The sequence below is a fragment of the Harmonia axyridis genome, chromosome 5, assembly GCF_914767665.1.
Source record: "Harmonia axyridis chromosome 5, icHarAxyr1.1, whole genome shotgun sequence".
In the NCBI taxonomy this organism is placed as follows: domain Eukaryota; kingdom Metazoa; phylum Arthropoda; class Insecta; order Coleoptera; family Coccinellidae; genus Harmonia; species Harmonia axyridis.
This window is the reverse complement of record NC_059505.1, coordinates 33,775,711-33,798,419: the sequence shown is the minus strand read 5'-3', so window position 1 is coordinate 33,798,419 and position 22,709 is coordinate 33,775,711. Positions and strand designations below refer to the sequence as shown.

Below are 22,709 nucleotides of genomic sequence, written 5' to 3'. Positions count from 1 at the left end.
AGCGGAAATAAGTTATTTTACTTTTTAATCATCAAGATGAATTTCCGACAAGTAAAGACTGAGACAATCAAACACAAAGAATACCCATGCAACGTGGAGGAAAAAGGAGAACAAAAATTACAGAAGAACATCGCGAATTTATAGTGCAATATGTGGAGGAAAATAATAAAATCACGCTGAAAGAACTCAGACAAAAGTTTCTAACAGATCACCAAATTATTGTATCGTCTGAGTGTTTGCGGAAACATTTGGATGGATTGCTGTACACTTTGAAAGATGTACGCAGAGAACCTGAAAGATTGAATAGTGGTGAAACAAAACTACGAAGAAAAGAATATGTATAACAGCTTCTAAATTATCAATCAGAAAATATACCAGTAACATATCTTGATGAAACAAATTTTAATTTGTTTATATCACGACGGCAAGGGCGATCTAAGAAAGGGACCAGATGTCGATACATTTCAGCAGGCAATCGTGGGGCTAATGTTCATGTCATTGGATGTATAGGAAACATGGGATTGATACATCATGAAATAAGAAGGGGTGCATTCAGAAGGGAAGAAGCAAAAGAATTCATGCGAAACTGCTTACGAGCTGCTTATAATATTTATCAAACTCGTGTTGTATTAGTAGTTGATAATGCTCCTTGCCATGCAGGCTTAGAAGAGGTCTTCCAGGAACCAGAATTTCAAGACCATCTTCTTCTCAGGCTCAGTCCTTATAGTCCAATGCTGAACCCTATAGAATTTGCATGGTCAAGTTTCAAAGCTGCAGTTAAAAGAGCGATGTCTCTAAGGTTACAACAGATTTTGGCTGGCGAAGAAAGGACAAATCTTCCTCAAAACCAGTATCGCTTGCGTGAATTGGAAATTATTTTGCGTGATAATATAAACATAATAAATATCAATAACTGTGCGAGATATGTGGCGCACATACAGAGATATTTTCCGGATGTTTTGAACTTAGTCGATATGGTTGTGTAATTTTTTTATTATAAAATATATGTATATGAGAAAAAATTTTCGGTACTGATTTCCATATTTTTCGAAAAAATTTTTCATATTATTTGCGTAAGATTAAGTTAATGTACATAAACTTTGAGTTCTACCCACAATATTCAACTCATTTGGAGTTATTTAATCTCAATACAAAAGTTTACAATCTCCATTCTTAATACCTATAATATATACTACAATACTTTTGAAGTAGGTATCAAATTGAAATTTTTATGTCATTTCCCAATATGAAATTGTTTAGTGCCAATTTGAATGTGTTTATTCCTAATTTGATTGTGTTAACCATTTTGAAGTTGTTTATTCTCATTTTGAAGGTGTTTATTCCCAATTTGATTGTGCTAACCACTTTGAAGTTGTTTATTCTCATTTTGAAGTTGTTTAATCTCAAATTGAATGTGATTAGTCTCAATTTGAAGTTGAAAAGGTATAGTACTGACATTAATTCCTTTTCAGAAAAAGAGCTGTTTTGAAAAAAATTAGTTGATTCAAACTAATAGTATATTGGGCCAATTAAAAAGTCTCCGGTCCGATGCACAGATGGCGGTGCTAGTATTAAATTCATTTGATTTTTAGTTAGTACCAACATTCAAACGATACGTGTCAAAATTTGACAGCAGTCCGACCATTAGTTTGTGAGATATTGCGTTGTGAGTGTAGCTACTTTTGTTATTTAAAAAAAAAGGAGAACAATTTCGTGTGCTGATGAAATATTGTTTTTTGAAGGGAAAAAATACAGAAGCAAAATCTCGGCGTGATGAAAAGTTTCCGGGGTCCACTCCAGAAAAATCAACCATCATTGATTGGTATGCTAAGTTTAAACGTGGTGAAAAGATCAACGATGACGGCGAACACAGTGGACGCCCAAAAGAGGCTGTGTCAGACGAAAAAATCAAAAAAGTTCACAAAATAATTTTGAATGACCGAAAAGTGACATTGTAAAGATATCATCTGAACGTGTACGTCATATCATTCACGAATATTTGTACATACATGAGAAAGCTGTGTGCAAAATGGGTGCCGCGCGAGCTCACCATCGATCAAAAGCAACAACGTGTTAATGATTCTGAGCTGTGTTTGATGCTGTTTAAGTGCAATAAACCTGGATCCAAAGAGAGGAAAAACACAACATACAGCTGGCAAGGTTATGGCATCAGTATTCTGGGATGCGCAAGGTATAATATTCATTGATTACCAAAAAGGCCAGACTATCAACAGCGATCATTATATAGCGTTATTGGATCGTTTAAACAATGAAATCGTTAAAGAAACGGCCCCATTAGATGAACAAAAAAGGGCTGTTTCATCAAGACAATGCGCCTTGTCACAAATCAATGAAAACAATAGCAAAATTGCATGAATTGGGCTTCGAAATGCTTCTGCATCCACCGTATCCGCTAGATCCGAACCCCAGCGACTTTTTCCTGTTCTCAGATCTCAAAAGAATGCTCGCTGGAAAGAAATTTAGCGCCAATGAAGAAGTAATCGCCGAAACTGAGGCCTATTTTGAAGACAAATCTTACTACAAAAATGATCGAAAAGTTGGAAGATCACTATAACCGCTTTATCGCCCTCGAAGGTAACTATGTTGAATAATAAAATCGAATTTTGTTAAAAAAATGTGTTTTACTATGGTAGACCGGGTACTTTTCGATTGGCCTGTTATTGAGCTACAACATATACTTCATTTGTAAGTCCCTTGTTTATGCATCCTAAGAACTAATAATATACAAAGTATTTCATTTTAAATAGAGAAAAACCGACAAATTTTCGTTTACAAAATTTGGCAAAATTTTGTTTTCTATACCTTGTATATTATAGGTCCATTCCAAAAAAATGTCCGCGTAAAGAACTCATGTATAAATTTAGTTCAGAACAAATTCCTATAAGACTCACCATTACTTCATAATATCAAATATTTCACATTGAAAAACCGAACAAGTGAAAAAAGCATTTCCATTAAAAACAAAGTTGAGAGCTACCTTGATAAAACTGATAGAAATATCCATTATATCATTATTCATAAATTCCCATTCCAAAAATTTTTCCATATGAGTGAAACATTTCTTATGTCAGTGTAGTTAATTTCTCATTCGCATTCAAGAATATTTGGGAGTCCAAGTTATCGATTCAGTCATCTTCAAGGTTGTTGTTTCCATTTATTACAACCCAATGCCTTCAACTTGCCAAGTAATAATTTCGGAGAAACAAAATCAGTTCTGCAGAACAAATTCTAAGTAAACGCTGACTATTCCTTGAAAGAATCAATAAAGAAATTGGCTCCCTACTTCCAAGTGAAGATTGCAGTAACTCGCAAGCTGAAAAGTCCTTTTATAGCTATTGACGAAAGACGTAAAGAAGGAAATCCTCGATTTCGATATTCGTGAAATATTCAAAACATTCCCGAGAAGTGTATCGATTGGAATCACTTCAAGCGGCCAAAATGCCTTGATTGGCGGATAAACACTTCTTGCAGTCTCCTGCTAGGCGTTTGCCGAAACACTGAAAGTACACAGGAAGCCATAACCTAATAATTCTGGCTACGTTCCTCCAGCGGAACGTGACATCACGGGTAGAAATGCTGATTTTCCACCAGACCTTGTTACGTGAATTTCAGGGTCAAAGGAAAAGTGCCCGTGAGATCTGCCTCCCAAGACTTCACAAGAAAGGAATAACACACAAAGAGGAGGATGTATTCCTTTCAGTTTTTCCTTCGATTCTTTCACAGGCTCTCCTAAATTTTACGGGTGTACGATGAAAAAAGGAGTTAAAGAGAGAATATACTTTTGAAACAAGGATTCGGGTTATATTATATTTGTAGCTCACTTTGTAGAAGCGCGTTCTTTGAAACAAGGAGTGAAAATCTGTAATTTGCTTCTCAAAAGGTCAGGTTTGGCTTACTGTTTGAGAATTCGGGATTTATTTCTATTTTAATTAAAAAAATTTCATATCGTTAAGACAAACTGCTATATAAACTTGTTCAGTGTGTTCTATAACCACTGAAATGTCATATTATATAAAGAGTAAAGCAACATATATTATATGCCACATGCCAAGAGAATAATGGACATTATTACTACAAGTATATGAATTTTTTTTAATGGCCTTAAAGTGAAGTTGATCGAGATAGCAGACATTGTAAAGATATCATCTGAACGTGTACATCATATCATTCACGAATATTTGTACATGAGAAAGCTGTGTGCAGAATGGGTGCCACCCGAGCTCACAATCGATCAAAATGATTGATGATTAATGATTCTGAGCGTTCTTTGGAGCTGTTTAAGTGAAATAAACCTGAATTTTTGTGCCGATATGTGACAATGGATGAAACATGGGTCCATCATTTCACTCCGGAGTCCAATCGACGGTCAGCTGAGTTGACTGCAAACGATGAATCGAATCCAAAGCGAGGAAAAACACAACAGTCAGCTGGCAAGGTTATGGCAATAGTATTCTGAGAGGCGCAAGGTATAATATTCATTGATTACCTCCAGAAGGTGCAAACCATCAACAGCGATTATTATATAGCGTTATTGGATCGTTTAAAGGATGAAATCGTTGAAAAACGGTTCCAGTTGAAGAGAAAAAAGCTGCTGTTTCATCGAGACAATGCGCCATGTCACAAATCAATGGAAACAATGGCAAAATTGCATGAATTGGGCTTCGAATTGCTTCTGCATCCACCGTATTCGCCAGATCTGGCCCCCAGCGATTCATCTCTGTTATCAGACTTCAAAAGAATGCTAGCTGGAAAGAAATTTAGCGCCAATGAAGAAGTATTCGCCGAAACTGAGGCCTATTTTGGAGCGAAAGACAAATCGTACTACACAAATGGTATCGAAAAGTTGGAAGATCGCTATAATCGCTGTATCGCCCTCGAAGGCAACTATGTTGAATAATAAAATCGAATTTTGCCAAAAAAAAATGTGTGCTACAATGGTAGACCGGGGACTTTTCAATTGGCCTGTTATATGTATTGCAAGACCAATTTGTTTTTGAAAATCGTAGCAAACAATAAAAAAAGGGCATAACGGAAGCAAAGAAGAACATTTGGAGTTTGGAATCATCCATTCAAAACTACTTTTATACGGAAAGGAATATTATAAATGCAACAGAGGAAATTCAAAGCCTTGTTCGGTTCCTTAAATAATGAATGAGTTGTCTCAGAGTCCTCGCGCTATTCTATTTCAATCTCTGCAGTAATCGATACAAGACAAAAGTCGCTGCTGTTTTCATCAGGATTTCCTGAATATCCAATATCCTATTCTGCAGTCTGAAGCTTGTTCCATAGGATTCTACAGTGAGTTACAAAATGAGGATAAATATTTTTAGGGGTCAAAAATTAAAGAAGCTGTCTTTCATGCAAAAAAATGCTCTTAGGATTTCCTTGGGAAGTTACCCGTTTGCAAAAACAGAATGAAAAAATAATGTTTCGAATTATTGAAGAGTTGAGGGAACGGCGTCAAATGATCATGTTGTACTAACGAAAAATCACGTGAAAGACACTTACTAGATTTATTCGACGATATATTTTTTTCTTGATAAAAAACTCTTGCTATTTTATTGGAAATATCTAAGTAGATATTCTTCTTTTCTGTTTCGAAAAAGTTTGAAACCTGTAAGTATAGGTTTCAGCTTTTTGATACATAAAGGAAAATGAAGTAATTCAAATATGGTTCGACACAAAAGACTATATAAAATTTCAAAATCAATAATTTCAATAATGTAAGACAAATTTTCACATTTTCAACAAACACTCATAAGTAAATACAAGTAAATCGTTACTTATCACACGTTTTTCTATATCAAGAGAATTTTCATCTCAAATTCATCTCCCATCACTTCATATCTTCATCGGTCTAAAAATCCCCCAAAAAAAAATTGTACACATGTCTAATTTTCATGGTACAACCATATTCCAGATTGACACACCACTACTGCACAGTACGTATGTAAAAAAGGTTCAATAAGTTTCTGGTTGCTTCGAGAGTTATAGTTATTCCAGACTCAAACATTTCACAAATTCCATTTTTCGCTATTTTAAAGTGAAATTAACTTAGGTCGTTTGAATCTGGAATTACTATAATAAGTTTTGAAATATGTGTTTTGTAAAACTATTGTGTATTTTGATAATATATAGTTTTGTTACGAAGAGTTTTGATATCATAATTATTAACTAGTTATTGAATAAGTTGCATGACATAAATTGAGTTCTTGAATGTATCTCTAAAATTTTCACAATTTCATAAGAGTATAATTTTAGCGTATTACTTAGTCCAAGTTAGGCTTCGTATTTTAATTATTCTAGATTTTTTGCGTTATTTTCCAGTGTTGAAATATAGAGAGAAAACAGTTTTGAAGTTATAAGTTCTGTAGTGAAGTTATGCTTAATTTTTGAAAAAGTATACGTTCTTTTACGTATTATCATACAAATCTAAATAAAAAAATAAGAGAATAGTCCATTATGAGGAAAAACTTAAATAGTTAGTCAATCTTGTCTCAGTTTATTTCGTATTCCAGTTAAATCCTTGTTGGCTAACAAAAATTTAAGTTAAAATTTCAGTTGTTACAACACACATCAAAATAGTCCAGGGGACAGTGCAAAACTTCTACGGAAAATACCTATTTGAGAAGAACATTGAAAATAATATGTATTCTCAATTTAATTATTACAACTCAAAATAAGAAATATTCTAAATTGGCATATATATCTTTGTCACTCTAGAGATTAACGTAAAAGTAAAGAATTATCAATGATGACGTGTCATGAGCTGTCATGAAATCTTCTACCCCAAAACATGACTGTTCTGCTTTGGTATCTATCCACTTCATGTATAGTTTCTAATCGAGCCGCATTACCAAGACTATTCCATACTCTTCTTCTTCTTCTTCTAAAATCTGGTCTTAAAACTAAATCTGGAGTCATCTGTGAAAAATAATTTTGCCCATTCTTGTTCAGCCCAATTGGAGTGTTTCACATCAAATCTCCTAGCGCGATTCCTACGGGAAAGAACAGAAACTTTGAGGGAATGTCTAGCGTGGAAAACAGCCTTATGTAAACGATTTGTCACCGTTTGATAGCTAACATTTATATTATGAACATTCTGCAGTTCACTTCTTAATTGATCAAATTTGGGTTTCTGTGCTTGTAACTGCATTAATCTGTCGTGAACCAGCTGGGTAGCTCTTGAAGCAGCAACATTTTCGGACATCTCCTTTTTCCTAAAATTTTTCTACAGACGACTTATCGAGTTGACCATCTCAGCAAAATTTCGCATAATCATACCACCCTGTATAAGATCTTTTGCTCTTAACTGTGTGGCGATCTAAATGATGTTCATTCATAAATTTCATGTGAAAAATGAGCTAATTCGAACAAAATTACGCTTATTACTTTTACATTGAAGTAATTAAATATGAAATCAGTTGAACTTGACAAACATCTTTTAACGTTATCATCTCAAGTATCAGAAAAAAACGAGGAAAAAACCAACGAATTTCTAAAAAAACATCTTGAAAACAATATGAAAAGCCAAAATGTGCCACATTTCCATTCTAAGATACATTTTATTCAAGAAAAAAGCAAGTGTCAGGTGTCTCCTAGACCATTTTAATGTGTGTAGAGATATAATCATTTTTTGGATCTTCGAGATGTGTTCCAAAAAATATTTTATTATAATTTTTTTTCACTGAAAATCCGTCGAACCATCTGTTTCCGGCAGATATAAAATTAGGCGTCAAGCATAACATCAAGATCTCGTTTGTGCCTCAATTCTCATCTTTCCTAATCATCCGAAATTCAAGATAAATATTCAATGAACCAATATAGCTCAGCCCCCTGAAGAATTTAATCCTTGATGGGGTGAAAATAATCGAAAAACCTTATTTGTTTTTCCCTTCCTCGATCGACCGAGGGCGAAAATTATTCTTGGCCTTCAGCCTGCCATCTTGTGCCTGATTGAAATTAATATCTTGTTTACACAGGAAAAACGGCGCAGCAGCCACAAGAGAACTTCTGAAAGGCGATCCTGACGCTCATCACTTCCAAGAGAACACATATAAGAAAATCACCCCTTGCGATGTTTGCCAGCAAATTTTACGAGGTGAGAAATTTCTTTAATGCCTTCGAAATGGGGGTGTAAAAATATTGCCGGGTATGGAACGCTTTAGTTTTTACTTACCCGTATTATAGGAGAAACGTCTAGCGATATTTTGAGAGGTGATGAAACACTAAAAAATAAATAGAGTTTTTTATTAGATTATGTCCGAAAGCGTTGTTGAGGGTGATACAACCCATAGATGACACCAAAGGATAATCAGTTTTTCACCTTTCGAAAAGAGTAACATAAACGATTCTAATTTCGAGTATTGAATGAGGGTATCAATATTATTTCTTTGTATACTAACTGACAAAGGAACTGCAATGCCCAGAAGGAGTTGTTAAAATTTTGAAAATTTTTGGTAAAACCTAGATAGTGTAGCATGTCGTAAATGATTGAATTTGGAGAAAAAATCGTGAAAATTTTTTCAGGTGAACAATTTTTGTAACTTGAATATTGCAGTCGTTTTTTTCTTAAATTTTACAACACACCAGCTGTTCGAGGAGATCCTAAGTCGATGTTTAGTTGTTGTTCAAATTCCTAGAGCATGTGAACGCGGAATTTATCGCCAGATAAGTGAATTTGAAAGAGGTCGAATTATTGGTCTACGGGAGTCGGGGTTATCATTTCGAGAAATCGCTAACCGTACGAAAAGAAATCCAACTATTGTTATGAGATGTTGTCAAGCGTGGTTTGATAATGACCAAAATCGAAGAAGAGTAGGCACCGGACGTCGAAGGGACACAAATGAAGTTCAAGATCGACGTCTAAGACTTATGGCCATTAGAGACCGATTTGCGACAACTCGATCTTTGGATGATGAGTGGTTAGGAAAACAAGGCTATCCTGTAACTGTCAGAACGGTTTACTGCCGGATAAGGTCTTTTGAACTGCAGCATTATCGACCCCATCTTATTTAACTGTGACGGTTGAGCAACGCCGGCAACGATTACAGTAGTGCAGAGAACGTCAAAATTGTAATGTGGGATGGCATCAGGTCGTCTTTTCTGATGAATCTCGATTCTCCTTGGGTGCACATGATGGCCGAAGAAAGGTTAGAAGAAGTCGGGGAGAAAGACGTGAACCTCAGTGTGATGTTGAGCGTCCTGTACACCGGAGAGTATGCGTTATGGTTTGGGGTGCTATTGAACATGCAAATAGGTCACCTTTAGTCTTTATTCAAGGTTACATGACTGCGCTGCGCTTCCTTCAAGAAATAGTGGAGCCATATGTTCTCCCTCGCCTTAACCGGCTCGGGAATCCAATATTTCAGCAAGATAATGCCCGACCTCATGTTGTAAGAGCTAGTTTTCGTCCATTTGCAAAGCGACCCATGTGAATCTTTTGCCATGTCCGCCTAGATCCCGATCTTTCGCCCATAGAGCATGTTTGGGACATCATGGGAAGAAGGCTTGGAAATTTACCCCGGCCTCCACGAACTTTAGCGGCTCTGAGACATGAAGTACAGGTAGCTAGGGATAGTTTTCCTCAGGAAGAAATAGACCATCTTATTGCTTCAATGCCGAGACATGTTGTGGAATGTATAGATAATCACGGGTGACAAACACATTATTAACAAATTTATAAAAATGTAAATCGTTTTTCATATCAATCATTTACTGCTGGCTATATATTTATGTTTCACAAAAAAAAAATTAATTTAAACAGCTCCTTCTGGATGTTGCAGTTTCTTGTTTTCATAGGTTGAGTTGCCGTTTTTTGTCATACTTTTTTTGTCAACATTTTTCAGAGAAAAAATATTGAAATAATATTTTTCACAGTTTTTTGTTGGATAAAATACTCCTGGAAGTAATTTAAGTTTGAAGAAAAATTTTTTCGTTTTTCAATGCTATAACTGAGAATGTCGATAAAATTATAGTGAATATCAAGATAGATAGTCATGATAGCAGTTGTAGCATCGCCTAGAAAATGAACATCGATCATAAAATCGTTTTGAACAATTTGTAGAAGAATAAACCTCGATATTTGTGTTCCACACATTCTGACATTACTTTTTTTTATTTGACCACTAAAAATATTGCTCAACATTGTGGATTCACCTTGTTTGTATGATGTACATGTTAAACTATGAATTGTATTTAGAATTGAGGATTTGACTAATTTCTTTTATATCGTCAATATGGGAATGTAACAAAATTGCCGTGTGCGGAACGCTTTAGTTTTTTCTTCCCCGCGTTCCGTATAAAGTTCGATCTTTATGGTATTCGTAGTCTTCGTACACAAATGAAGCACGTATTTAACTAGAAATTACAGTTGAATCATCCTCCTTCTACTATAAACTCGACTCTCATTATCATGTTTCATTCCCATCTCCCTTTAGAGATTAATTAACATGCGGTAAATCTGCTGTAATGTGCCAAAGTTTTGCTAGAACAGGGAGGATCAATAGTCCTTGGAAAATTCTAATGGTGATAAAACATGAACATGTTCTGATGATCAAGAAATCGTTTATTTTATTTTTAAGGTGCTATACAGATTGTAGTTTTTGGTTTACGAATATAACTGAAATACATGTGAGGTTACATGTAAGAGTAGCTTCAAGCTAAATGTCGCCTTGTTTTATCTAATTGAAGAATAAAGTCGTTTAAAAAAAAAAAAAAAGTGAACCTTGTTAGTTATTTTTATTCTACAGCAATCTGGATTAGAAAATTTGCATGATCAAACATATTTGAGAAATTCTGCATTTTATAGTATATATTTTCCGCAAATGAATTTTAGGCTTCTCCTATGAAATCTATTGTTAAGTAATCCCAAAACAAGAAAAATTCGTTATGAACAAATCTGGGCATTGAGGTGGACATTCATACAGGGTGATTCACCGGGATGGCCTATTAGACGATTATGAAAAACTAATCATAATTTGGAGAGGGAAATTTGCATATTAGGGTTTGAGACAATGATCTTCCTCCCTAAAATATTTTTAGATCTCTACAACTTTCGGTTATACCACAAACAGACTATTACTTCTTAATTTCAAATAGCGCACCCAGTATATTGTTGCATCATTAGATAGCTTTTTTGATGAAAATTTCGACAATATGCCTTACTTTGGGTGAAAACAAATGGTTCATGAGTTAATAGAATTCTTATGGAAAAAAATTCAAAATAATTTTTTCCTTTTTTGATTTTTCGAATACGTAGTATTATAATACTGTGCGGTTTGGACCAAAAATGTACAGGGTGTTCATAAGAAGATCATGAACTTCAACAACTCAAATTTTCAAATCACAACCTATACTTTTTTTATTATTTCAGTCAATTCTACGTACGAAAATAGTGGAGTTACTTAAGCAAACCCTATACCAAAAATGAATAATTTAAGTGTTATCGTAAAAGAACCTTAAATGAGGAAAAACCACAATTTCTCAGTGTGTGGAGTAGTCTGTGACTTCCGGAAAGCACAGAAAGAATCTAAAATTCGATGTTCGAATAACTAAATTTCACATTTCATGAATTATCATTAATTTTTCGTTGGAATTGTTGAGAAATCCATAAACCAATACAATTTTCAATCATGAATAATTCATTACAATTCTTGAAATGTCAAATTTTGTTATGGAAACAAGTTCCATCCATTCGCAATACAAGATTCAGTAATTATCGCTATCCACTGTCAAAATCTCATAATACATTCAACAACAACAGCAACAAATGAAGCACTCTGTTAACAAATTAAATACAAATGCGACAAAGTTGGATGTTGAAATGATCGATTCCCAATGATACTCTCCACAGAATGTATACCTAATGCGCAGCATGTAAAGGGTGTTTTTTTAGAGCTATAGAACTTCAACTTGCAATAAAACAACGATGGATTATTCGATTGACATGAATTTTATTTATCCGCAAGATAATCTTATGGCATTACATTTCAAATATGATTTCTGGCATATGACCGCCACGGCTGGCTCGGATGTAGTCCAATCTGGACATCCAATTTTCGATGACTTTTTCCAACATTTGTGGGCGTATATTGGCAATAACACGGCGAATGTTGTCTTCCAAATGGTCAAGGGTTTGTGGCTTATCCGCATAGACCAATGACTACATAGCCCCACAGAAAGTATTCTAGCGGTGTTAAATCACAAGATTTGGAGGCCAATTCACAGGTCCAAAACGTGAAATTAGGCGGTCACCAAACGTGTCTTTCAATAAATCGATTGTGGCACGAGCTGTGTGACATGTTGCGCCGTCTTGTTGGAACCACAGCTCCTGGACATCATGGTTGTTCAATTCAGGAATGAAAAGTTAGTAATCATGGCTCTATACCGATCACTATTGACTGTAACGTTCTGGCCATCATCGTTTTCGAAGAAGTACGGACCAATGATTCCACCAGCCCATAAAGCGCACCAAACAGTCAGTTTTTCTGGATGTAACGGTGTTTCGACATACACTTGAGGATTAGCTTCACTCCAAATGCGGCTGTTTTGTTTGTTGACGTAGCCATTCAACCAGAAGTACGCTTCATCGCTAAACAAAATAAATAAATAAAATATTCCGCACAGAACCATTATTTTCGAAATAAAATTGCACTATTTGCAAGCTTTGTTCAGGCGTGAGTCTATTCATGATGAATTGCCAAACAAAACTGAGAATAAATCAGTCGACAGCTGTTAAATATACCTCGAAAAAAAAACACCCGTTACATTGTCATGAACTCTAGATATATTTCATCAACTTCACTGATACAAAAGAACCGTCTCATAACTTAAAAAAAAGCTGAGCAAGCACTATCAAAGTTTTTAATTCCCCACCGATATAATTGATCTTCCTTTCCTTTGTAGGGCACACTCGGCAGGGTCTGAAATGTAGAATATGCAAAATGAACATCCACGTAGATTGCCAAGATAAGGCGTCCAAATGCCAGACAAAGGCGAAGCTGCTGAGGCGACAGAAGTCCACTTCAGAAATTGAGACCCGTGTTCCTGAATCTGCACTCGAAGAGGAGCGTAAGTATCTGCTAAAACCGCTATCTGCATTGTGCATTTTGTTATCATACAACAATTTGATGCAGTCATCACAATCTTCCCTCTCATTCATTTTGTATACTCGCAAAAATTCCTTGTACAGAACCGAGACTTGTACAGAGTTTATGCGCTGAAATGGGATAGGTGTGTGCAGATTAGGAGGTGTCTCAGTTATACGCCCAGTTTCTTAGAGGCTGATTGAAGAAAAATTAACTCATCAGGAGTCAAAGTATGGTAAAACATTTTTGTATGACATTGGTCCAAAAAAATCAATTTCCCGACAATGTTCGTTATGCAAAAATTCAGTCGAATAACCTTTCTGGAATTTTTTTTTCATGTGCCCTTTCAAAGGTGGAAGTTATACAAGTTGTCTCAAAAGAAAGTTCATATTTTTTTATATTGTAGTACTGCGTAAAGGCTCGGGGAATACACAAATCGTCGAAAGTCTTGGCCACCTCTATCAACTCTTAACTTATTGAAAGCAACATGACAATTTTTTGTGTGTGGAATCTTCACTATCTTATCACTCAAATGAAAATAATAAGCCAGCAAAAAATGCTTCCTGTTTGGCAGACTACAGGTTATTCGAAGTTAATCAGTTTTCAGCGAATAACGAGAGTTGTAACATTGAGAATTTTTCTTGGAAAATGACGGGTCATCCAATTTCTCAGTTTGGTCAAAGGAGAAATGTAGTCCTACATCATGAAGCTTTATTGGACCACCAAATTGCTCAACGTTTGAATATTCTTAGGACTTCCATAAGGTGCTTGTTGGCCCTTTTCCTGGAAACCGTCAGCGTTACCCAGAGACCGGTGCCTGGTCGACCCAGAATAACTTCAGCAAGGAAAGACCATTATATCGCAAATTTTACTCGAAGGAATCGAACGGTATCTGTAACAGCCCTTCGAAGTCATTTCTTGAGGACCTATATACGGGTAGTCTCGACCAGTACCAGAGAGAAGGTTGCATTCCTAAAATTTAAGGACAAGAAGACCTTCAAGAGTATCTCATCTATCACCTAGACATAGAGCTTCTTGTCTGCAATGGGCAGAACAACACCAAGACTGACTTTCACCACAAGGGCGCAACGTACATTTTTCAGACGAGTCACGATTCGTTTTATAAAGTGATAGTCATCGAGATAGGGTTTGGAGAGGTCCAGCCAAACTAGAGCGACTCCTCAATTTCGCCCAGGAAGATGAGAACTCTCAAGGCGGATCAATAATGTGCTGGCGGGTATGATGTTTGGTCGCCTTACCCCTCTTATTATCGTTGAAAGAACAATGACTGGTGCCATCTACGTAGAAAACATCATTGAACCAATCATTGTTCCTCTGCGCAACGAATTTGGGGACAATTTCATTTATCACGATGATAACACCCCACCACACCGTACACGAAGGGTTCAAAACATTCTTCAAGAGAACAATATCCAGAGCATGAACTGGTCAGCAAATTCACCAGACATGAATCCAATTGAGCAAGTATGGGATAACTTATGGAAAGCAATATCCAATCCCCAAAACCCTTCTTCAACTTTTCATGAATTGAGTTCAACCCTTCAGAAAGAACGGAAAAATATTCCTGAAAATTTCATTAATGACTTGATTCGTGGGATGCCTAGGCGTATTGGGCAGTTGACTGAAAGAAGAGGTGGTAAGGTTCTATGAAAAAAAGTCAAGAGAACTTTTTTGATGAAGCCCTGTTAATTTCAGAAATTAAACAATTTGTTCGAAAAAGAGACAGTGGTGTAGATTTTCAATAAGAAAAGGATCATCGCACCCCTAAATATACACCACTGGATAATTAAAATAAGAGATACTCACCTAATTTGAAACATAACATTATAAAGACTTCATTACCTAAAAATTAGAACAATAAATGTCATAATACTAAAGTTATAAGTAAAAAACATTTTTTTTTCAAACTTTAACCCTGTATCTCGAAGACGAAGCTTGTAACAATATTTGTTCATAGAAATAAAAATAGTCGTCTACCCGACGCCAAAGTAATTGCAATAAAATCTGGCACACTTGTATAAATAACACTTTTTCGACTAACGGCTTTTTTTTAATTATGAACTTTCTTTTGAGACACTTTTCATAAGTATAGATCTACCGCAATAGTAATGACACATTCCACTACAATCTTTATCCAATCAAATAATCCCACTAAATTTCAGACAATAAAACAAAATGATAAAGTACGAAATTCATATTTTTCCATATAGACACTTACTTGAAATATGTCAATTCATACTTCACTTTCTGCCATTTCAATGACACTAACTGGCACACAGCGGCGTCAAATAAATTCCATAACTCGGTCGTAAATATCCCTTTCAATTTTTTATGACATCCAGTTTGAGTTGAAACGAACAAACCTGATCCCATTTCTATCACTTCAGTGGCAAATAAAATTATCCGATGAAATAGAATCCCTGCTGAGGGCACAATTCTTCCCCACGGTGAGCAGGGATAATTGAGGTGAAATTTAAAGCTTTTATCCCCATTCTTCACGTGAAAGAGCCGTTTCAATAGGGCGATATTCAACCAAAAGCGATGCCTTTCTTCCATTTTATTACGTTACAAAAAATTCCTACTTGCAGAAAATTGACCACCATCATTAAAGGACCAGGCACCTGAATATATGAAAAATGTTTACTGGTTAATTTCAAATGTTAGTATTGTTTTTTGTAAGCCCTTGATAACAAAAGCTGATCAGAAGACTCAGATTCCCAAGTTATAAGGTGTTCAAAGTAGACATAGCGATTGAAAAACTTTGCTTCCACCGTTCTGCAAAGGATGAAGCGGTGAGTGGTAGTCAAAATAAATAAATCGTAAATGTCATACAAGAATCTTAGGTATTTGTAAACATAACGCCATCGAAATAGTAGTCGATTTGTGTTTGCATTATGAAGTTATTCTCAATTAAACATGTCATCTTACGAGCCAAATTCTCGTCATTTGCGACAGGTTTTGATTTTCTGCTTTAATATGAAGAAATCTGCGGCTTAGGCACATCGAATGCTCTCAAATATCTATAGTGAAGCTACTATTATGCTACTATTATGAGTTGATAAAACCGACTGAAACAATCACAGGCGATTATTATCTAATGCAATTAATGCGTTTGAGCCGTGTATTGAAAGCCAATACAACGAGAGACATAATAAAGTGATTTTACAGCATTATAATAATCGACGCTATTGTGCGAAAGTGGTCAAGACATGCTTGGACACCCATAACGTTGGAACTCAATCAAATGTCATGTCGCATTACTTCCAATGATCCTGCCAATTCTTGTTGCGTTTGACACGAGTCTTGATGAAGTAATGCCCCTAATTGTGCATTTCCAAAAACCTTCTTGCTTCCGCCGCCATGCTGGTCTTCGACGTCAAAATCACCGTTGAAGTTTTGAAACCAAGTTCTTTCATTAATAGCGGCGTCACCATAGGTATTTGAGAGCATTCGATGAACCTCAGCCGCAGATTTCTTTATATTAAAACAGAAAATTAAAACCTCCCGCAAATTATGAGACAGCTCGTAAGCTGACATGTTTAATCGAGAATAACTTCATGATGCAGACACAAATCGACTAATATTTCGATGGCATTATGTTAACAAATACTTAAGCTTATTGTATGACATTTACGATGTATTTATTTCGACTACCACTTACCGCTACAGCCATCTATTGCATAAAGTCGGAAGCATAGTTGTACACCTAAGTGCAGAACAGCTAAGCAGCTACATTTCTACCTAAAGTCATGTAGGTAAAGACGATCAATACCCTGAAAAATTAAAAAACATTAGCGATCAATGAAGAATAGTCCTTTTACCTGCAAAGAAGCAAAAATACTCTTCAAATATGTTCCATGGTTCAAAGGTTGGCCATAATCTTCCGTACAGCTTTTTTCATTAAAGGCATAAAGGCCTCCAAAAAATAACTAACATTCGAAATTAACCGGTAACCATTCTTCATACATTCAGGGGCCTGGTTCTTAGAGCATATTGAACTAGTACGCTACTTAGATTCGCCCATTTGGTATATCCAATCAGCAGATCTACCTAGCCTCTACAAAAATTCAAAGTCTACTTACATATGTGGAAAAATACACAGTTCTTCAGACAATCAAAACCTGAACAGCACCTACCCCAACATTTTGTATATACTGTAAAAAATACATGATGTACATATACCCCAAAATATTCCAAGACATATCTAATCCACCTTTTCAGAGGCTTCTCGCTTACATAAGCTTCAGCTTCTTGAATATTCTTGCATTTAAATTGAATTGCCCCTTCAAAAACAATTGTTCGTTTAGGAGTGCCAGGTTTTTATGGTGGAATGACAACAATAAATAGGCGATTATCAGTTCGAGATGAAAATAAGGTGCAAATACCTTTAAGAAGCAAGAATTCAACTCATTCTCTCATAGGTATTTCGGTGTGGTGGTTAGATGTGACCTCTAACAAGAAATGTAAACAAAATGTTTCATGAGCAAGATTATTCTCTTGATATTTCAATTTCGTTAATTGATTCTCACGATTGTAACCAATTAAGGATTAATAAAAATAAAATATTCCTTCATGAAATACTTTGTTTCAAATTAAGTCATCATCTTAACACTCAATGTCACTGCTTCTCGATGTTATTTATAGTTATTTTCTGTTGATTATTGTTATTCGGAACTTGAAAGACGAATGGGCTAAACATTGTAAATAACTACAAATTAAAATGCTTTTTTCAAGTTCATATGTTGAAGACTATAGGTAAAATACTCAACTCAAATAAGGGTCTTATTTTGTTGATGTGCTCCGATGATGAACTTTTGGAATTCTTCGAAAAAAATTCAATCTGAAGGTCAATTGAAAAAGGCCCGACGTTATTCTTGAAGAATTTTATGTCGCAAACAATCAATACTACCACTATTTGCATCAGTAACACTTGAATACGACTCTTGATTAGAAGCAATCGGACTCGTTCAACTGAAATTGCATCTCTCGACGAAACATACTATTTTTTCCACAAATGACCTCAAACCATAACATCAAGAAAATGTTCTAGAATAAATCCAGCAAAACATTTCTGAGGTTGCTAGTATTATTGCCGTCAACGCCAAAAAATTTGTCATTCAGAACCTAGCAGTGTGACGGTGAGTTCTCATAACATTAGGTATGAACTATGCTGAAAATGTGGTACTAGCTTATTTTGGTTGGTAACAAAACTAGATCTCTAACAATGTTGTTTCAATGTTCTCTGATGAATCCATTACTCAATATCAAACATAGAGTAGATATTAGCCCATATCTGTTAGATCTCATTTGAAGAATCAGAATGAAGTCTTTGCCATCAAAAAGTCGAAGGAATCAAGAAAGGAAAAAAGACTGCAGCAAAATCTTGAGGTCAAATTCTTCGTCACCCAGCTGAATGCAGTTGTTGATGAACGAAATTCTATCAACGTTGTAACATAATAAGAAAGTATGTTGTCAACGAAATCTATTCAAATCTGCAATAAATTATGTTTAATTATTGGATATCTGAGGCAGTTTATTGAATTTATGCAGTGCAAGCTAAAATGAAGATTGTAATTTCACCAAGTTCTTCTTCATCGGCTGTTTAGTAAGAAATCCAAATTGTCACTTGGAAAACACTTCTTATAGTCAAAACAATCATCAAACCCTACTGGGATTCAGCTCTGGGGATGTACCTAACGTTTCCATATAACTGAGAAGCCAATCCATTCTTAACAAATCACCAAACGTGCCTTGATATTTTACGAATAAAATACTACATGAACACCTTAAAGTTCCTATCCAGAACAAGAGTAACAGACATCACACAAAACTGGAGAGCCATCAAAACTACTGATTGAAACCCAGACGAACATGTGACTAAAGCTAAATTGACCAGTGGATCTGAAAGATTCCAGAGGACTTGGTCACTGGATAAAATTCCATAACGTTACCATAGAACCCATAGAATCATTTCTTCGAATGAAATGACAAAATGACAACATCAACATAGTCACCTTCAAGAGTAGCACTTGCAACTGCAACATTCCTCTAACTTTTCAATACCCCTCCTTTAGAAAGATTCGGCTTTGCTCTCGAAAGAATTTTCAACCTCGGCAATCACTTCTTCATTAGAGCCATTTTCTCTATACTTTTATCATTGTTCTCCATGGAATAAAATCTGACCCTCAGATTCACTTGAACAGTGTTTGTTTCCTTCAAACATTTTCTTCAATATACGAAACTCGTGCTTATCTATTTTTCAACAGCAACAAAAATGTAAAGTCAATTTACCTCCAATATCTGGAACTAGATATTACTCTTAAATTCTTAAATTCAGACACGCATCTTTTGAAGCTTGGTTCTAACGAAAAAACATGGTCACTTAAGAGTGATATGTAACCGCTAGCATCTAAACCACACGACGTAAACTTCTGAATGCACAGGTTCTAAACGCACCTCTGAAATCAAACTTCACCATTATAAGCCTACAATAACAAGATCAACATTTGCGGAAACAACTAGTTATTTTTTTCGCTTCACCCAATTCCAAGGGTTCATCATTGGAGACAACATCAATACAAAACTCCTCCGAAACCTAATACTGCGATACCCTGCAAGATAACCCAATTCGATCAGAAACCGATATATCTTCGCTTTCGACCTCTCTTAACAACCCGGAGACCCCCAAAATGTTATGACAACTCCTGGCATCCACGACTTTCGTCCAACTGATCAACGAAACATCCGATAGGTGAAAATAAACTTCGCTAATGGTATTGTTTTGACAGAGCCTAACGAGGTGGATAGGATTTATCAAGTATTGAAACAGGCGACCGAAATCTCGAAGCCTAGAGTAAACATCGAAGCACCCGGTATCACCGTGGACAGGGGGGCGGGGGGTTCAGCCCCCGGCAGCTCGGGCAGCTCCGGACAGAGTCTAAACAGAAGGGGGGGCGTGCCTCCCCCGCAATCGCCCCAAAGCACAGGGGCCAATCTGTCCGTTATCAATCCTGCTCCTTGTTCGATCAGTTCAGGTTCGAGTTCAAGAATGAAAGATTGCTTCTTTTTTTTTTTTGATGTACTGACCGAGAACGGTTGATTGAACTCCACTAGGTAGACATATATGTAATGGTGGAATCCCGGCCTTCAGTAATTTTTTTTATTCCCAACGTACAATAATGAAAAACATAAAAGAAACAAATTTATGTTTTCTCCTTCTTTTTTATTTGGGAGATTCAATAGTGAGATTCAATTCTTAATTACCATCAAATCCACTTAAAAATTTCAACCAATAAAGTACTAATTTATACAATTAACCAACAGTTACTAAGTGTAGATTAGATTAGATTCAATTCAGGAGGTTCCGTTTCACTGCGACCAAATGGTCCATTGTGCCCCCATCAGAGCTATTCTCCCCATAAGTTGATCTACAGCTCGCCTTCCAGTTTCAGAGTTCTAATGAGCTCCAACATCTGAGATGGCATCAAGGAGGCTAATTCCTCACTCCTACAAATTTCGTGTCCAAAGCAGGTTTTGCGTTTGGCGAGGCATTCCGTCATCAGGTGATGTGGAGTTTCTACCTCCTCCCCACAGAATCTGCACTCGTGATTTTCAGTTAGACCCATTCTCATGAGGTGTTTCCTAAGGCGACAATGCCCTGTAAGGAATTCATTGAGGGAGTGTAGCATATTTTCCTAAGATCCAGATACTTCTTGGATCTCGTAGAGTCAAAGTTTCGAAGAAACTTTTTGGAGTGAACCAAACCAGGAAGATTTCGCCAGAGTATTTCTCTTTCGGTTTCTTCCTTCTCCTGAAACTCTTTCTTGTAGGTATATTTGTCAACGCCACAGAAAGTTTCCGGGCAGATGAAAAGAGTTTGTGCTACTTTTCTGGCAAGTGCGTTGGCCTACTCATTCCCTCTAATTCCCAAGTGGCCGGGAACCCAGATTAAAAAAACCTTGTTATTCTTGCCTATTTCATTTTCTTCGGCACTCCAATACTATCTTAGAATCGATGATATGTAGCTTAGTGCTTTGATTGCAGCCTGACTGTCAGAATGTTTCGCTATATCACATTTCTGATAGTTTCTTGCTACGTTAATTTCTACACATCTTTCTATAACAAGTAGCAAGGCACTTAGACAACGGCCTAACGATATTTAGCCTTTGGTACCAGTCCCAAATACTCCAGTGCCAGTCCCCGTCGTAGTTTTGGAACCATCTATGTACCTTCTGATGGTATTTTTTTTAAGAAATGAGATTATGGACTCCTTTTTCCTATCTTCATTTCTACTTAGTATCGTAATGAAGGTTTTTTCGATGCCAATTTTTTTTATCATCCCGTCACTGAGAAGTAAATATGTAGGCTTGGTTAATCGATCGTCCAGAGGAATGATTCGATTACCTGGCCTTTCGTCTTTTTCTCCGTGACTTCGTTGGATTTGTAACAATTAAACTATTTTGAATTATTTACATCTATTTACAAAGCCACAATTATACAGTACAAACTCAGTATTGAGAATATTTTAATTACGTCTTAATTACAAGTTTCTCACTACGGTAGTGAATTTCGTCTTTTGCTCGAGTGTTAATTACTCGAAACGTCTTCGATTATCACGTCTTCGTCGTACTTCAAGTTTTCGGTCGTCTCGTCTTTAACTTGTTCGCGACTCGTCTTAATCTAGTCCGCGAACCGTCTTTACGTCGTACGTCTTAAGTTGAACGACCGAACTTGACTCGTCTTCGTCTTTGATTTTAACTTGAACTCTACCCGTCTTCGGCTTAATTTGAACTGTCTCTCTGCCGATTGGAACTTACCCTGTCTCGAATATCGACCTCCCTTCTTTCGGCTTGACCACACCCTTAGGAAAAGTACCATCCCCTAGTCCAATAAGAATTTTGCCGTACCGCCCACAAAGATCTTCGCGGATTCCTGGAAATCGAATATTCTCGAAGGACTACAACCTGATACACAGATGTGACACATCTGGTACGACCGTGTTGTCTTCGAACTTTCCCAACCCCCCAATAAATCTCTTCAAGATTTACTACTCCATGATATATCTTCGACACCTCGAAGAATAACACATCCTTTTAACATTATATGTACAATAACAATTCGTTCTCTGTAAATTCATTTAAAATGTCATGTCCTCGACCTTTGAAGAAACTAATAGGTCTCCAAGCATCGGGTTGACCATCTCAATTATTTACAGTGAAATATAACTAGATCCTACAAATATACAGTGTTTTTTATAGGTACTCCCTTTAATATCTAGGTCCCCATGCAAAATCAGAAAAAATGCAAAAAGAAATGACCTTTGGTTCGTAGGAGGACTGTTATACGGTTGGTTCCAGTCAAATTGTTCAACCCTTTAAGCGTGATAGCAGCAATCCCTAAAATCTTGAATAGATTGAGGGATACCTTGTTTTGAAGTTGGTTCGATAGTCTTCTCAAAAATGCCGTAGAATTGACCCTTTCTTTTTGATTTTTTGGGAATGTAGAGGCACTACAACTTTAAGACTCAAAAAAAGCACCCTATATAGAAATGAACAAAGTTATAGGATTCTATTCTGCTTA

The 22,709-nt window shown here is 36.1% G+C and overlaps 1 protein-coding gene and 1 pseudogene across 12 annotated transcripts in view; both read left to right on the top strand.

Annotated features, from left to right (window-relative positions):
• Positions 1–22,709, top strand: part of LOC123680682 — a 194,503-nt gene that overhangs the window by 142,037 nt on the left and 29,757 nt on the right. For 9 of the 12 annotated variants that reach the window (XR_006747551.1, XR_006747552.1, XM_045618704.1 and 6 more), the window contains 4 exons: positions 8,004–8,122; positions 12,928–13,092; positions 17,438–17,551; positions 19,919–20,164. Coding sequence is in view for 10 of the 12 variants with exons in the window: in XM_045618704.1 (XP_045474660.1) it covers positions 8,004–8,122; positions 12,928–13,092; positions 17,438–17,551; positions 19,919–20,164 (644 nt within the window). In the remaining 2 variants the exon portion in view is untranslated. The remainder of the gene's footprint in view (positions 1–8,003; positions 8,123–12,927; positions 13,093–17,437; positions 17,552–19,918; positions 20,165–22,709) is intronic. The other 3 variants (XM_045618712.1, XM_045618713.1, XM_045618711.1) reach the window with 2 other exon arrangements.
• LOC123680684 lies at positions 84–1,390 on the top strand (annotated as a pseudogene).